The sequence below is a fragment of the Micropterus salmoides genome, unplaced genomic scaffold, assembly GCF_014851395.1.
Source record: "Micropterus salmoides isolate LMB-PRFRI ecotype aquatic unplaced genomic scaffold, ASM1485139v1 Ms_hic_scaffold_1, whole genome shotgun sequence".
Classification (NCBI taxonomy): domain Eukaryota; kingdom Metazoa; phylum Chordata; class Actinopteri; order Centrarchiformes; family Centrarchidae; genus Micropterus; species Micropterus salmoides.
In genome coordinates, this window is record NW_024040040.1 from 45024703 (window position 1) to 45042442 (window position 17740).

A 17740-nucleotide genomic window follows, 5' to 3' on the forward strand; every position below is an offset into this window, starting at 1 on the left:
AAACCTATACATATATGTGTGTATATAGCCTGACTTTGGTTCTTCAGATACATTTAACCTCTACATGAACTCCACATCTGGTTAATGTTCACTCTCGTTCTTGTGATTTTGAGATGCATTTAGTATTAATTACTACCTGATCTTAATCTTAATGTGTCACTAGTTACAGATAGTCACCTATATAGTGCCATCCGGGGCGTTATAACTACTGCATCCTGCACAACTGTCTAGACCATTGCTTTCCATTTGGGTTATGTCCCCTTTATATGAATAGTTTCACACTTTATTGCTGAGAGTTAGATTAGAATATTGATACCACTCTGTTCGGTAAAAATGAAGCTGCAGATTAGATCCTGTTGGCTTAGCTTAGCATAAAGACTGGAAACGGGAAAATCAGCCTGCCTGGCTTTGTCCAGAGGTAAGAAAATCCACCTGCCAGCATCTCTAAAGTGCATGAATTAATAGTTTGTTTAATTTTGTAAAAAATCTGAAGTGTAAAAGCATCAGCAGGACAGGAGTCCTTAAATCTACACTGACAACCTCACGGTGATGACAAAAGTCATCAAGGGAGCTTGCCGCGTTTGTCCAAGAGATTTCAAACTATTACTTTATGGTTCAACATTTTGGGAAACAAACTCACCTTAAATTTGCTTTCTTGTTGAACATTCGATGAGAAGATTCGTACCATTAGCATGTATCTCTGTTAAATATGAAGCTACAACCAGTGCCCATCTTAGCTTAGCATAGAGTTTACATGCTGCTTTTTGCGCATATTAAACAAGATAGAAGTTGTTATTTAGTGATGATGGTAGGCAGATTTTATTACCTTAGTTTGGGCAGAGCCAGGATAGCAGTTTCCCCATTTCCATGTTAAGCTAAGCTAGTTGGCTGCTGGCTGTAGCTTCGTACATGAAAGTGGTATTGATCTTCTCGTTGACTCTCAGTAGGAATACGAAAAGCTGTATTTCCCAAAACTATTCCTTTAAAATAAGGCTGTATCTTGGACAGTCCAACCAAATAGTTTCAGTTGACATTTTTGGTGCCTGAAAGTGTAAAACGATCCACTCTATGTAAATATAATTTTGATTCTCCTTTGTCGCATAGTTTTCTTGCAATCCTTTTGGGCGGGTCTTGACCCCTAGGTTGGGAACCACTGGTATACACCATGACATGTAGCCAGACATTGCTGTCATCATGTCTTCATCCATATAAGAGTGAACTTTGACATAATAGTGCAACAGTATCAGGGACACTTGGTGAGACAGTCGCTGTCCGGAAGTGAGACCTCAGATAGAAGTGTCAGTGTGGTTCACACACCACCACCTCCTACCTATCTTGTGTTTATCACTTTCCTAACCTCACACTTCCTGTGACGTGCATCTGGCAACCTCTGCAGAATCCCCCTCAACGGATTCAGAGTTATCATAGACTGTCAGGCAAATGATCTGTCCATGTTTGGCTACTGAAAACCCTGTTTGTATAACATGAAATGACAATGCTCATGGCTGATAAAAGCCCTGTTCCCAATACAAATATAATCAAATGGTATCACCAGACAGGAAGCAAAAACAAAGAATCTGAGATATTTTTTCCAGACTCAGACTGATTGAAGGATCGCTTGATAAAATTCACAGTATATGACTTATACATTTGTATATAATATACAAGCCGTGCAAACATGCCTTTTTAATGTATGATCTAAGAGGAAGGTTGTAAAAATCAATGCTTGCATAATAGAAAAAAATCACAGTTGGCTGTGGACAAAACTGGGTAATAAATCAAATGCTTTTGCAGAATAATCAGACACTCAGAGCAAATTGTGCACTTGAATCTCCTCGCAGACTTATGTAAAGACATGTAGGAATGCAGTGACTCATCAGCCACATTGGAGGACATGATCACTGCAGCATCCGCGGCCTTTCTCCCCCCTTTCCCCTCCAAGTGCTGACTGTGTGGGATTTGAGCCTACCTCATAACATAGATAATCTCCCCTGCAGCCTCCACACACTGTCCAGTGTCCATCTCGTTATACAACACAGCCACTGCACATGCACAAGACTTTTTAAAACTTCTGAACTATAGTTCTTTACAAGATTAACTCATTTACTAGCTAATATTTTATTCTCACTACATTTAAGCTAAAAGGCAAGAACATGACATTATATTTGTGATTTATTTTTTTCTGCAGACTATCATGGCTGATATTTCTATTGCCTAGTTTGAGTCATTCGTGTTAAAAACGTTTTACCACTTTGAAATAAACTGAAAATTCTCAACAAGTATAGGAGCGGTTCTCAAACTTTTTCTGTCACGCCCCCTTTTAGAAGCCAAAAAAAGTTCAAACACTCCGACTGCAGCAAAAGGCGATTTCATTTTTATTGATCATTAACAACACAGGTTTTTATTGAAATAAAAACCGCCTTGCTTGCCCCCCCTGTAGGACCCGCACTCCAGTTTGAGAACCACTAGGATGGATTGCCATGAAATTTGGTACAGACATTTTTTGGGTTAGAAAGTTGGGAGATCAGACTGAAATCAAACTGAATATCTCTAAAGTTGGTGGGGGCCTGTGTTTCTCCGGGCTGTGTCGCTATAACTCTGAGCCAATATGTTTTTTGCTGCCCCCGTCCACAGCGGAGCATTGCTCTGTTTCCCTGCCAGAATCCTGTCTGCTTTTCCAAACTGGTGGCGCACTGACCGCCGTCTACTGTAGGTAATACACTGACTATGGATTAATACCTCATACAACCTCACTTCAGAATACCTAAACTATCCCTCTAACTCTTATTTGGCACCAATTTCAATACATTTTAAGTAAAAAGTCAAAGATTTCATTACTTTTATTGTTTGTTTTTTTGTATATATATCCAGCACAATCTTTTATCTTAGTAATATTTCTCCTGCCTAGCATACATTATAGGTTATAAGGTTTAAAATTTCAAATACACAGTAGTAAATTTTTGCTTTCTTGTGATTAATGCAATGGATTTGCTTCCTGGCTTGTCTAATATTGGGATCTTTGTGATTGCTGATACAAGCACTGATGCGTTTCAGCTTAAAGATTTGAAATTGAACTGACTAATGATGGTGGAATTGGTTCTGAAAAAGGTCTATACACAACTGTTTACATCTGGTTAATGAATTGCTGTAATTCAGCTATCTAGTGTTCTTCTTCAGCGGTCAAATAATCAACCGCAAATGTTTTTTCAATGATTAGTGGTTTTACGATCCTGGCAAAAAATTAACATTTTAATCACCTTTCATTCCAGCCTGTTACAATATTAGCCATTAAAAGTGCATCCTATGAAAAGTTTAAGATGTTTAGATCCTTATATATCCCTTCAAGATGCATTAACAAGACCACTTTGGTCAATATTTAGGCTTCCTGTGGCAAAGTTCAAATGTGGAGATGAATGTCAACGTGAGGTTTTGTTCCTGCCTGTTCAAACACGGCTTGTCCTTTCAGGCAGCATTTGTCCTCAAAGCGAGAGTCTTGTTTATTCTGCCCTGGCACAATAGGCAGACTGGTGAAGGTGGCAGGTTGGACGATAGGACTCTGATTAGGGCGATCACGAGGCTTTGATAAGCATGGGGAAAGGGATATCTCCTGCCTGCACTTCTTAATAGAGGTGTTGAGGGTCGGAGCTCCAGTGTTTCATAGTGGGAGGGCACCATAGCAGTGACACTTTTTGCCACGCTGATTGCGATTAAGCCCACGTTGCCATGAGCGAGGTAAGTCACTGAAACTTCTTATTGAAGTCAAAAAAATGTTGCTCTTACTCAAAGTTTTCTTCATTGTCTGGTCAGTTTTGTTTTTACTCGGCTCTCTTCGGCTTGTTTTTGCACATGGTTTTGGTTGTGGACATTTCTCTCACCTCTTTGAGAATCCCTCACACATCTCTCCCACCTCTGGGGATTCACTGTGAAACCATGATATGAATGAGAACTCTGTGAAAACAAACTGCCGGATAGTGTAGCAGCAAACATATGGATGGGATACGTGTGCTGAAGGCTTTTGGATCGGACATCTAATTAAATACTGAAGTGTTTACGTGGGGTGATACCAATTACAGGAAGGTTCACCTTTTAATTTTAAACACGTTTTAATGAAACTGTTTTCATGCTCCTTCAATTTATTATCTTTGACTCAATGTGGACTTCCATTCTCTTTCATTTAATCGCCATTGAAAGAAATGCTAAACTAAAGTGTCAGTGTTAATGCTGCTTTAAAGTGACGAATTGTCTTTGGCAGTTTGCTCTGGAGGTCACGGAGTTGAACGAATAACGATCACTCCCTTTGTTTTTTTTTGCAGTCATTTGTTGATCTGTCAGGGGAAAAAAACTATATGAGGAATTGAACCTTGCGTCAATATTGAATGTGTGACCTATGTCTACTTGTACACCCATGTCTCAGCTAGTCCACAGTTCGTTGCAGGGCTTTATGCTTCTGTCACCTGTGTGTGGCATGTAAAAACAGGTTGGAGTAAAACTCAGTTATGTGAGTCATTAGAATCAGTTTTTCCGAGTACGATAACTTTGGGATGAGCAGAGTTTTCTTCGTTCTGTATGTGATGTGTTGTTTTCACTGCACCTATATAGTTGTTTTTTCGAAATCGATTAATCTGAGGCAAATGTTTTGATTATTTTAAAGATTTTTTTTTATTACTCACTTAATATATCAATTAATTTATCCAATGTCTCACTAATAATTCAATGTTTTATTCAGTCATCCCCCTGAAAAAGAGACACATAAAGCACATTAGAATAACGAGAACAATGGCATATGTTAAAATGTGTCTTATTTCCACTTCATTACTGTGTTTAGATTTTAATAATTATAATAATAGACCGTATTTGTCAGATGCCTGATCAGAAAAATATTGGTCCTCAAACTCAAAAGGACTGCTGTGACGCAGATTAATTTAAACACTGTGTCAACCTGAACTGGAGAATCAGTATTTTTACTGAAGCACTTGACTTAAAACATAAAATGATCATGACACGGATTTATTTCATCATCACTGGAGTAATATGCTTTAAAATAATCACTGGCTTAAGTATATTTTTGTCAGAGTGGGGCAAAGAAAATAACTGTCACAGAATGTCAACAGTCTGAAATGTTAGCTTAAGCCATTTTCTTACTCATACGTGGCGGTTAAATAAACAGAAAATACAAAATGATTGAAAGTATCAAAAGTACTCGTTCTGCAGAAAAATTGCCCATGTGACTGATGGCTGAGGTGGAGCTAGTTTGAACTGTTTTATGTACAGTTAGGTAGTTCAGTGGTTCTCAACCTAGGGGTCAGGACCCCTCCAAAAGTCCACGTGATAAATCATGTTTGGTTGGTTCTGAGATTATTTGTGAGAAAGAACATTCAAATAAACACATTTCTACTAATTTTTCAGGAGATTTTCGTAGAGGATAATTTGACCTCTCTGGGCAACCAAGTCCAGTTGCCCTTGACTTTAACCTTCTTTGGACATCTGAGAAATTGAGAGAGGAAATGTCTCACAGATATCTGAAACACAAGGGGACACAAGCCAAAATGGGTTTGGATTTTACAAACTTATTAAATGTGTCCTTTTTTTCTCTCTCTCTTAACATTAAAAAACTAACTAGTAATTATAGCTGTCAGATGAATGAAAAAATACACTATTGCCCTCTAAAGTGTAGTACAACAATAAAGTACCCTAAAATAGAAATACCCACATATGTTTTTTTTTTAGGTGTATGTACTTTACTTAAGTACAGAGCTTGAGTAAATATACTTATTTTCTGCAACTGTAATTTTGAATATTACAGTGCAGTTGTGTACTCTTTTAGCAGTCTGCTGTGTGTTTGACACAAAACTAAGCAGGAGCTGCAGGAGGGAGAAGAGTAATTGTATATCATCACGTGCGTTCTGTTACTCCCCGCAGCACTGGAGAAAACTTAATATGTGATTGGCATGTTGGGTGTCCTGAGAACCATTTGTGGGAGCATCAGATGACTTGTGGCCCCTGAGTTTTGCCGCAGGATGTGCGCAGTAGTCATGGCAACATTTACTCTGCCTTGAAGTGGCTACAGCGCGATTCTGTTTGCCAGAGTACATCCACTTGCTGTGTCGCTCCAGCCAATCCTTATCACAACATCCCACCGGCGGAGCGGCACGCAGCAGGGCGCAGCATCCTGCTGCAAGAAAACAGATCTCTTATCACCCACATGATCCCTGTCATACCACAGCGTGGAAAAAGAGTAACTGATCAATGCACATGTCTGTTGTTTCCTATTTTATTTGCAGAACCAGAACTCCCTCTAGTGTTGGTTTAAGTGAAAGTATCCCAAATCCATACTACATTAAGCAGGTTTTGAGTAGTAATAATAATAATAATACATTTTATTTGTGGGTGCCTTTCATAGCACTCAAGGACACCTTACAGATTAAAACAATTATGAACTATGGTCACACATATGGTTTTAGTATTTGTCTGAATTTATTCATATCATGTATTTATTTCCCTAATGTCTTATTTATTATTTGTTTATTTTATTATTTGTTTATTATTTGTATTATTTATCTATTAATATAGAAAACTCTATCTCGGATTCAAAATTCAGATGAATTGAAAGATTTTTCTTTCATTGTTCATCTGTTGTTTGTGCTACAGCCAGAGGTCCCTGCTGCCTCATCACATCACCAAGAGGAGGAGGATGTGGACCTGAACAAAGCCTTGGGCGTCCAGCGCTTCCAGCAGATCCTCAGCCCAGCTGCTGTAATACCCGATGAACAGCACCACAACTACCATGAGGAGGACATTGAGTGTAAGCATACGGTGGTCTCCCTGTTGATCACTGCATTTTGACATTCAGCAAGCTGGAGAGTGTCTCAGCTGACACTTTGTCATATGTAAATAAACCTTTTACTTTAACATGGAAGTAGCTCATGTTTGTGTATTTATGTGTGTGTTTTCTCCCCAGACCACCGTCACTCCTCTCACCACATCCACCGACCTCTGTCCAAACTGCCCCCCGAGGGACGCAGGAAGAAGGGCAGCAAGAAAAGGAAAAAGGACAAAGATCACAAAAGCAGCCATGTTCCCAGCAGTGGCCCCATAGAGGAGGGGGAGGATGAGGAGGAGGAGGAGGAGGAGGAGGTGACTGAGACAACTTCTGCTCCATCTGAGCCTGAGAGAGTCAGAGATGTGGAGGTAATCATACCCCTTTCATAAGTGAATTTATGAGTAAGCGGAAAAGCACTGGTAGTCGATTTCATATGCGAGTTTTGATCTGTTGACACTGTTTGGGAGTGGGAATACTCTAATAATACTACTAATCTACTAATCATATATCGGACAGTATTTCTTCTGGGCATATATTGTTTATATATTAGTTTATACAAAAACTAGAAGTGCAAGTAACAAGTTTCAGTTAATCGTCTCGATTAATCATTTCGCCTGTAAAACGTCTGATAATAGTGAAAAAAATGTTCTCCTCAATTTTTCTGTTGTCCCACCAACAGTCCAAAACCCAAAAATATCCAGTTTCTTGTAATGTTAAAAAAAAAGAAAAAAAAAAAAGAGAAAAATTGAGAAGCTGAAAACACTCAAATGTTTTTTGGTGGCATTTTTGTGTTGATTAATTGATTATTAAATTAATCAACCTGCTCCACCTCCTTAGCCACATCCGCCCCTAGCTTCAAGGCATTAAGACAAACATTTATAGGGAAGGAGGCAAGGTATTTTAAAAATAGCACTATAAATGTATTGTTCTTAACATGTTTTATGCATTATGTACTGTAATTATATTTATTCAACACACCATAATAACTCAATCGCTATGTTATTGGTCTGTACCAGATAAAAAACGCTGTCTGATGCGTTGCTCAGGCTGCAGCCTTGCTTGCTTTTATAACTTGGTTTTAATCATTGTCATCATGAGGATGTGGATGAATGAGCGTTCAGGAATGTGCTGCCGTACAAATGGCCATAGATACCCAACCTGCTCACTCACTGTTGGAGCATTACCATATTTTCCTCTATGAATTTTTCAGTATGGCCTTAATCATTCATCAGTGGGTTTCATGACTGGATGTTATTTTGATAATTCACAAAACAAGACCATTGCAGAACTCTGGTAGGAACCCAGACTGGAAACAGAGCAGGTAAAGTTAACGTGATTTCACGTCAAAACTGAGTTGTTGAACAGGTGAAATCAGGCAGATGAGTGGAGCAAAAGGGGTTCTGGGCTTGAATCCAGAAGTGAGGCGGAGCAAGTCTGACCAGAGGGGGGAAGCTGGAGTTTGAGCTGGTTTAGTCCGGTGAGAGCTTTGCCGAGTGAGGCTGGACGACTCGACAAAGTGAAACAGTGGTCAAGTTTAGAGCTGGAACACAAAACCAAGACATACGAAGTAGACTGCACGATCCAGCAGGGACTGGCTGTGTAGTTTGTCCGCTTGTATGAAGCTTGATGGGTATCTGGGTTCAGGTGTGTGATTGGAGGTAATGCCCACAGACTCCAGAGAAAGAAGAGAAGAGCACAGATAGACAGACAAAATAAAAATGCTGCAGCATTAGTAGAATATGACGTGAATTGGTTGCTTCAACTGAACTGTTTCTCTTTGGCTTCAGCTTTCACTGTTTTTATTTTTTGTGGTCACTTTTTATTTGAAGCAGTTTAAATATATTTTACAAATGAAAAGAAGAAATCGAACCTCAACAAAGAGCTTGAACCAAATGGGGCACACAGTGTATATTGTCCATACATTTAGATCCAGATAGTGAAGGTGATCCATTTCTCCAAATATCTGGATTCCTTAAAGAAAACATCAGCTTTCCCGTCACACGTATTTTTTACTGTGTCCATCCATTGCTTAGGACTGTGAAGTCTTAATCAGATAAAATGTCCTTCAGATAATGGACTAATGTGCTCGTGGCTCTTGCACCTTGTTTCTCCACTGTTTTTATCTGAAGCTGTTTGATTTGTCTGTTTTTACAGTACACCGTGCTCTCACACTCTGTATTCCCTCCACAGTTCTTTGTTTCGGATGACGACCACGCAGCCAAACGTGGAAGAGAGAGCGTTTCCTCAGCCCGTGAGCTGGTTATCGTAGCAAAGTCTGCGGAGGGGGCGGATACTGAAGATGACTCTTCCTCAGAGTGAGTCAAGTCTGATTCCTGGAAAAGGGACATGAGAGACTTTTATAATCACCCTTTACCTGCTGTGATGTTTGCACAATGTGTGTTTTTGCCTCTTGGTGAAGTGTTCTCACAGACACTGTTATTGGGTGAAACTGCTCAGGCACACGTTTGATTGGCCAGTGAGGTACACACTGTACGTTTCCATGTCTCAGGCATCCAGTGGGCCTGCTGGGCCTGATCTGATGGACTTGAGTTATCCTCTCCTCAGAGACCCATATATCACCTGTCGCTATAGACGATACAACACACCTCAGCAGCCCTAAGCTCCCCTATGACATTTACTTCTCCACTTCATGAGGGTCTGATCTGGACAGGGATAAAGCTGCGTATACACCTTTTGCTTGTTTTCGATCGGAGGGCAACCTAATTTTTATTAAAAAATCCTATATAAGGGAAGATAATTGAGTTTTTCACAGTCTTGAAATGCTGTGGACAACTGACATTTAAAGGACGGTGAGTTTATTATGTTCTCTGTTTTCATTAATGTTCTCGCTATATCTATGTAGTTTTTTGTGCATTTAAGTGCATTTTTAAGTTTTTCATAGAAGCGTATTATATTAGGAGCAGCTGTGGCCCTGGTTGTTCCACCAGCATATGAATGTGTGTGAATGTTAGTTTCTGTTTGAGCACTTAGGCTCAGTGAATGAATGTGTGTGAATGGTGAATGCAGATGTAGTGTAAAAGCGCTTTGAGTGGTCGAAAAGACTAGAAAGGCGCTATACATTAGAAGGGACTAATATATATAAATCAAAAGATGATAAGTAAATAAAGTGGAAAAAAGAAATTAAGGAGAGCAGTAGAGTAGAAATGTATGCGGTTCAGTGGCAAAACATTGGTTAGAAAAATGTTAAATCTGTGTGTTTTGACCTTCACATGTTAAACATTTCAATAAATTAAAAATATCCTCTGTCACTTGGTGATTTCTGAGCTACAACTTTTTCTGCTTTTATCTAGTAAGCCGGCCTCATCTGACGCTTCAAGCCCCGCTCCGCAGTCAGTGCCACCTGAACACATACCACTCACCCGTGTGTCCTCCGCCGGCCGCAGCTACGACCTGCAAGAGCGCCGGCGCACAGGCAACATGACGGGTGCCGAGCAGGCCAAATACGAGCGCATCCCTACTGACGAGAGCGAGGCTCAGACGCTGGCCTCGGCTGACCTGGACGGCATCAAGAGTGAGTATAGATTAACTCTCACTCTAGAAAAAGGAAACAGTTAAGTAGCATTGTATATCTGTGTGTATTTGCTTTGGATTATAATTGTTTAATTGAGTGTTCTGTGAAGACATTTTTCCCCTTTTTTTTCTTAGAGTATAATAAGTTTTTATATAAACAATGGATCAAATGAATACTTCTATGTGTAAGGAGTCGTTTGTAGTGATGAACCCACAGAAAATAATAACCTCAGCTTTAGCATCTCTCCGTCATTGTTTTGGTTTTACTGTCAGCTGACTACCATTTTGGCTCACTCTCGCCTTTCTCCTCAGCTTTGCCCACTGTACACTACGTGCTCAGCGCCAATTGGCAGTTAGAGACCAGCTTGTGAACATAGCTATGTGGAGCGTTTAGCTGGAGAGACAGATATTTCCCTATTACCTCTTTAGTTGGTGGAGACCAAAACAGAGCTAAAACGAGAATATTAGACTTATTCATCAGGTGGACACAAACACTGATGATAATGTTGCGCCGTATGTGTAAACAGACGATTAATTTCTAACACATTCATCATGTCCACTTTGTATAGTGGTAATATGTGTTTACTGCTTGATACTGCTGCCCCCAAGTTGTCAAAAAATCAATTATTGCAGAAATCATCCAGTTTATCCATCTGGAAATAAAGATGAGTTTGTGCCCATCTTAAGGATCTCATTGATTTAAGCCGTTTATCTACTGTAGGTGGATCAATTTGCAACCATGTGCAAGTCATTGCTTTTTTTACTGCAGCAGAAAACATTTTCTAGGTATCTGTCATTTCTTGTTATTTCTTCCAGAGATTTTCCCAAGCCCCGACATTGTCAAAGTTTTTCCAGCATAATTATTATAAATATAATTACCTCTGAATTTTTGTGTGAATAGACATCATGTTGATGCTTAGATTTCTCCAGGAACAGAGGGCGGGTGGGGGTGGGGCCACCTCGACTACCTCGCAGTCGGCTTCCCGCTGCCCTGTGACGCCCCTGTCCCAGTGTGGGGTTGTGTTCGGGGCCGGGAAGATTTACGTCTAGGAGCCAACCCCTCAGCAGAGAGCAGCAGCATATCAGAGAGTGTAGCAGACAGGCCTACATTATTAAATTAGCCTTTCCCGCTGTCAGCTGAGGCCCCTGGACTGAGGCCCGAGCCAACACGGTGGCTAATTGTGAAACCTGGACCACAGTTCACAACCTTTAATCATTAGTGGAATGAAACAAGAGGAAAAGTTAAGTGGACTCGAAGGCAAAATAAAGAGGATGTGGATGGAGGAATGGGCTTGATTTTGTCCAGATATTTGGTCATTATGGGGCTTAGTGACGCGGAGTCGAGCCTCCCAGCAGGTTCATCACCAGTTACTCTCTGTGTCTTCTTTTATCTGCTTCCCGCCATCGTAAATCATCCTGGGAAAGTGTCTCTGTCCCTGGCTGCTGCTCAACAATAGGAATTATTAGATCAGTGTCCCTCCCCTTTTGTCCGACCTGAGCGAATTAACACCTCTGCTCACTGATGCATTCTGATTGTTTCAGCTCTCCTGCCGGGGTCAGGCGCTGGTCAAGAAATGGCTACTTTTTCTGATTTGTCAAAACTTGCGCAAGTCGCGCACTGCAGCTCGAGCGGCGAGCGGGTCACGTAGTCAGCCAGTCGTGCCAGCACTAACCCTACGCCCACCACAAATCCTCCTCTTCCTTCAAGAGCTGCATGCCAGTCAGGCTTCATGTTATCCCAGGGTCTGCCCCAAACTTCACTCAGACATCAGACCCTCAATAGAAATTCAAGACATTGTACAAGTAAAGCTAGAGTGAACAGAAAATCTCATAGATTTGTGGAAAAATTACAATGACTGCCTGGTTTTTAGATGAGAAACATTGATGAAGAACCTTAAAAGCCTCACTGTTTGTTTTATAGGACATAGGAACTCTGTTAAAGGTAAGGATTGTTATTCTTGAAGAGTCTCTCAGTTATTTCTAAGATTTTCTATTTTCCTATTGTAAGATCGTAAATTTTAATGTAATTTGATGTGGCTTCAGGAAGAGTAGTTCAGAAGCGTGTCGTAGTTTTAAGCATTACAGAAATTTAGCTTAGCATTTGACTATTATGCGCTCTGATTGAGTTTTAGCCAGTCGGTACGTTGATCTCTGAACTCAATTGCTACTCGCAATGTGGTGTTGTATCTGTGCCATCAGGCATCTCTCTCCACGTCCTTTTCAGTGCCTGTAGTGCTGCCAGTCTGAGTAACTCTACTCCCCGCTGAGGGAACACAGGAACAAAAGCAAAGTGGCCTGGCCCTCTGTGACTTGGTGGGCTGAGATTTGAACTTGGGGTGCAAGGTCAGCGTGTGCATGCTGGGGGCTTCAGAAGCACAAAAGAAGACTGGGCTGGAATTTCATTTCCAGTTAAATTACTTGGATATCATTTCGTTTTTTGAGTTTGATTAGCTGTTTATTGTTGGTTAGAATTAACCTTTAAGGGAGTCTGAAGTAATTTCCCATTGGTCTCTTCTCTAGATTTTATTCTTTTAACACATCCACTCACCCTTCTTTTCCACCAGGTCATCGTTTCGAAGATGTTCCAGGCGTGCGCAGACACCTGGTCAGAAAGAGCACCAAGGGACAAGTGGTGCACACTGGCAAGGACCACAAAGAGCCGACCACTCGCAGCCGTAAGCAGGACCGAACCCCGCATGAGGTGAGACGTCACAGGACTCGCTTGTCATCCGTCCTCTCTAACATTAAAGCGGGACACGCAGCAATTAATGCCATGCCAAGTGTGATGACGTTTGTTCCCAGGTGTTTTGAAGCCTCATCAGTACCAGAATTTCTTTTGGAAAATGTGTACATTTGATTTCTGGTGGATTCACTATATATATATATATATATATATATATATATATATATATATATATATATATATATATATATATATATATATATATATATATATATATATATATATATATATATATATATATATATATATATATATATATGACACAATCCATTTATCCTAAAGTAAATAAGAGTTGACTCATCATCAAAATTGAAAACCAGGGAGACAACTAATGAATATTTTCATACTTAATTAATTGGTCAACTGTTTTCGCAATGCACGGATTAAACACTACAAAATGTCAGAAAATACTTTAAAAAAATTTTACTGTAAGTTACCGGTTTAAGAAATAATAAAGAGTCTTGATAAAAGTCACAGTACTTTCATATAATGTTTTGGATAAATTATGAAATCAGGTTACAAATGCTCCTTTCCAGCAGCAACGACAACAAGCAAACATTCGCAGGATTTTAAGAAATATGAAAACTAGGGCTCCAACTGACGATTGTTTGAATCATGAATTAACCCTTTAGCCTATCAAATGTCAGAAATCCACAATTTCCTAGAGCCTAGTTGATGCTTATGAGACTAATGAGTGCAAAGAAATTCCGCTGCAAGTTTTAATCATTATTTTCTACTTTTCTTAATTGCCCCAAGACTGACCATTAATCATAGCAAATCCTGGGAAACGATTTTCCCAGGATTTTTCTCCTCTCTCAAATTCAGAACTGCCCTATCTCCTTTGTGGATGGATGGCACAGGGAGGGAAGGAGACAATTAAAAATGAATGAACAAGTTCTTTCCTTTCACACACGGAAAGGAAAAAAGCGGGGGGAGAGGAGCTTAGGTAACCAGACGCCTGGCGCTCCTGAGAGAGAGAGTGAACTATGTTTTATTAACACACACACACACACACACACACATTCTCATACGTAGCTCAGAGTTCAGGTAAACAACAGGTGTCTATCAGGAGTGTGTAATGAGGGAGAGTTACCTGTGGGTATGTGTGTAAGAGTGAGGGTCCCGTCCTTTGTGCCGCGGTCAGTGGTATCAGTGTTTGAGTCCTCTCCTGCACCGTCTCGCTCCTCCAGCCGTTACCGGTGGTTGTGTACCGCTCTGCCTCGCGGCCACGCGGCATCCTGCTGGACACGGACTCCGGTCAAATGGCTCGGTACCAGAAGGTGAGGCTGGGTGACCGGCCAGAGTCAGGTTTGACCTGTGTGAGCGTGAATTCACAGGCATGCAGCAGGTGTATTGTTGGCACAGGATGATCAATAAAGGGAGTGTTTCCCAGCCTGTTTTTCGGTCTTCACAGAGGATTGTGACTGACCAGCATGGTGTTCAATTATTAACCTGTTAACAGATATGTGATGCTGAGAGATGCACAGCGGGTTCTGAAACTTTTTAGTAATACGTTGTAAAGATGTCATTGGCTGTTTTTTATATGTTTTTATGCAGCTTTTTAAGTTGAACAACTAACATAGGGTAATAACATGGACAAGAGTTCTCTTCTGTGTGAGTGAATTTACATAAATCACTTGGTACCCCAGTAAGCATGGAGTCTGTTTTCTGTTGCAAAATGCTCTGCAGTCTTTCAGTGTAGCACATAGCTAAATACAAAGGGCTTTGTCTGTTAAGTTGAATATTTGGCACATGCTGAACGTGCACATCGTTTTGTGTTGAATTGATGGATGTTCTCTACCAAATCTTACCTGCGTCTGCATGTGTATCTGTGCGACGTTGTTTCCAGGTCTTTGTGGAGCTGAATGAGCTGACCGTGGACAAGAACCAGGAGATGCAGTGGAAGGAGACTGCTCGGTGGATCAAGTTTGAGGAGGACGTAGAGGAGGAGACCGACCGATGGGGGAAACCTCACGTGGCCTCGCTGTCTTTCCGCAGCTTGCTGGAGCTCCGAAAGACCATCTCACACGGTAAGAGGCAGAAACCGATTTAATAGTGGGCTTTTCTTTTTTAAGCCTAAAAGTCAGTGGTGCAGTTCAAAGAGCTCAGTGTGGGTGTGTCCGCAGGTGCGGTGCTGCTGGACCTGGACCAGAAGACCCTGCCTGGCATCGCTCACCAGGTGGTGGAGCAGATGATCATTTCTGACCAGATCAAAGCTGAGGACAGAGCCAATGTCCTGAGGGCCTTGCTGCTGAAACACAGGTGACTTGCAGCACCAGACTGAAACAAACGAGCGTTTCTCTTTAAGAGGATATTAAGTCACCTATTGAGAGAATCTGAGCTACATTGATAGATACAAGAATCTGCCAGGGTCCCCTTTAAGTTTATGAGGCAAAGTTTTACCATGATATTACCTTCTGGTATAAGCATGATCTGCTATGAAAGTGTCTTTTCGCTCACTGCTGCTGCACGTATCCTGCTACTTAGGTGGCTTCATGCCTGGTCACTGCCTCTCTTCCTCCTGCTCACCCTCTCTCTGCCTCTCCCTGCCTCCCCTAGTCACCCGAGCGATGAGAAGGAGCACAGTAGCCCTTTCCCCAGGAACATCTCCGCAGCCAGCCTGGGCAGCCTGATAACGCATCACCACAGTGCCAACCACACCCATCAGCCAGAACCATCAGTGACTGACCCGCTCATGGGCTCCATCCACACCACGGTGGACGTAGACGCACACATCGACATGGAGAAGAATGATGTACAGGTAAGTCGGATGATGAAGTGTTTGGCAGAAAAGTCCCAGTGGCAAGGGCTCTTCATTATCCTGATTTTGCTTCTTGTCTTGCTTTCCATTTGCAGCAGAAGGAGCTGACCGTTGTGTCCGGTATGCATCGGTCCAAATCCAAACACGAGCTCAAGCTGTTGGAGAAGATCCCTGAAAATGCTGAGGCCACTGTTGTCCTTGTGGGTAAGTTATCTCCTACTAAAGCCTTGAAAAGCACACGCACTTAACCTAAAATATGAAATTATCCTAATATTAATTAAAACTCACTTTGTGTGTAGTGCTGTCTGTATGTTGACTGTTTTGTCCCGCTGTCTTCCAGGCTGTGTGGACTTCCTGGAGCAGCCCACCATGGCGTTTGTGCGGTTGCAGGAGGCGGTGGAGCTGGAGTCCGTGCTCGAGGTCCCCGTGCCAGTCAGGTTTCTCTTCGTTCTGCTGGGACCCCCCACCACCAGCATGGACTATCATCAGATAGGACGCTCCATCTCCACACTCATGTCTGACAAGGTGAGCAAGGTGTAAACGTCATTATTTAAGTAAAAAACCCAAATCGCATATCATGGTTACAAGATTTAACCTACATAATAATCAAATTAAATAATCAAGCTAACACACCCTATTGTTGAGAATAAGCAGTAATATTTATTTTTCCGTAATGTAACTGGATTACAATTCATCATTCTACAGCTGTAATTTTATGCATACAATCCTAAAACCAACACAAAATAATGGAGTTAACTATGTAGATTAAATAAATTAAATATGTTTCATTCAGATGTATTTTTGCATATTCCCTTATCATTTTCAGTTTTACTGGTTGTTGTTAACTCATATGATATTAGTATGACAAAGAACAAAGTTAACCGATGTTTAAATTATGGCATATTATAACTCAGTCTAATTGTTATATATGTTATATATTGCTTATGTTTCATGCATATAATTCAGTATATTTTCCCATAAAACTTGATCTCAGAGCATTCCCATGAAATATGAAGGAGAGTCTCACTGCTCCAACAATTTCTGTCCTTTTTTCACGTTCCCTTTCTGTTCTCCTGGAAGTATCAAATGTCCTTTGATCGGACAGTTTGTGACCAGATAAGAAATAAAATGAATGCTTGCCACATAAACTGGCAAACTGGCAAACAAACTGTGTATATTTAAGAGGAGAAATATAGAGCAGGTCCATTGTTTATTTTATTGAGCCCTTTTCTGCATGTCATCTGCTCTGTCTCTCCCCCCTTTACTATCTCTCTTCAGCTGATCTAAAAAAAACAGCCCCAAATAGCCCCAAAATTAATAATAATAAAAAAAAGAATTTTTATATCATTAATCCAGCAATTCCACGAGGCAGCCTACCTGGCAGACGACAGGCAGGACCTGCTGAACGCCATCAATAGCTTCCTGGACTGCAGCATTGTGCTGCCACCTTCAGAGATGGGAGGGGATGAGCTGCTGCGCTCTGTCGCTCGTTTTCAGAGGGAGATGCTGCGTAAGAGAGAGGAGCAAGGGATCAAACTGTTGACCAGTGAGCCTAAGAGCTTTGAAGAAAAAGGTGAACATCTCTAATATCTGTAGTCTTTCAGTTGCTGTCATGACTTACTGTTATTGTGATTAATAACCTGCTCCCTCCCTTCACACAGAGGCCCTCCTCACACCCTTGAAAAAGTCAGACGACCCTTTAGAGCGCACCGGACGCCCCTTTGGTGGGCTGATTCGAGACGTCCGGCGCCGTTACCCAAAGTACCTCAGTGACTTCAAGGATGCCCTGAACAGTCAGTGCATGGCTGCCGTCATCTTTATCTACTTTGCTGCTCTCTCTCCAGCCATAACATTCGGTGGTCTACTGGGTGAGTTGCACATGGCA

General features: G+C 41.2%; 1 protein-coding gene across 2 annotated transcripts in view; it reads left to right on the plus strand.

The window, feature by feature from the left end:
* slc4a2b (solute carrier family 4 member 2b) overlaps positions 1-17740 on the plus strand; it is a 46807-nt gene that overhangs the window by 18482 nt on the left and 10585 nt on the right. For both annotated transcript variants that reach the window (XM_038730548.1, XM_038730558.1), the window contains 12 exons: positions 6649-6802; positions 6959-7188; positions 9011-9135; positions 10132-10352; positions 12916-13052; positions 14944-15124; positions 15221-15356; positions 15654-15855; positions 15951-16059; positions 16196-16380; positions 17212-17428; positions 17517-17723. In XM_038730548.1, the coding sequence (XP_038586476.1) occupies positions 6649-6802; positions 6959-7188; positions 9011-9135; positions 10132-10352; positions 12916-13052; positions 14944-15124; positions 15221-15356; positions 15654-15855; positions 15951-16059; positions 16196-16380; positions 17212-17428; positions 17517-17723 (2104 nt within the window). The remainder of the gene's footprint in view (positions 1-6648; positions 6803-6958; positions 7189-9010; positions 9136-10131; positions 10353-12915; positions 13053-14943; positions 15125-15220; positions 15357-15653; positions 15856-15950; positions 16060-16195; positions 16381-17211; positions 17429-17516; positions 17724-17740) is intronic.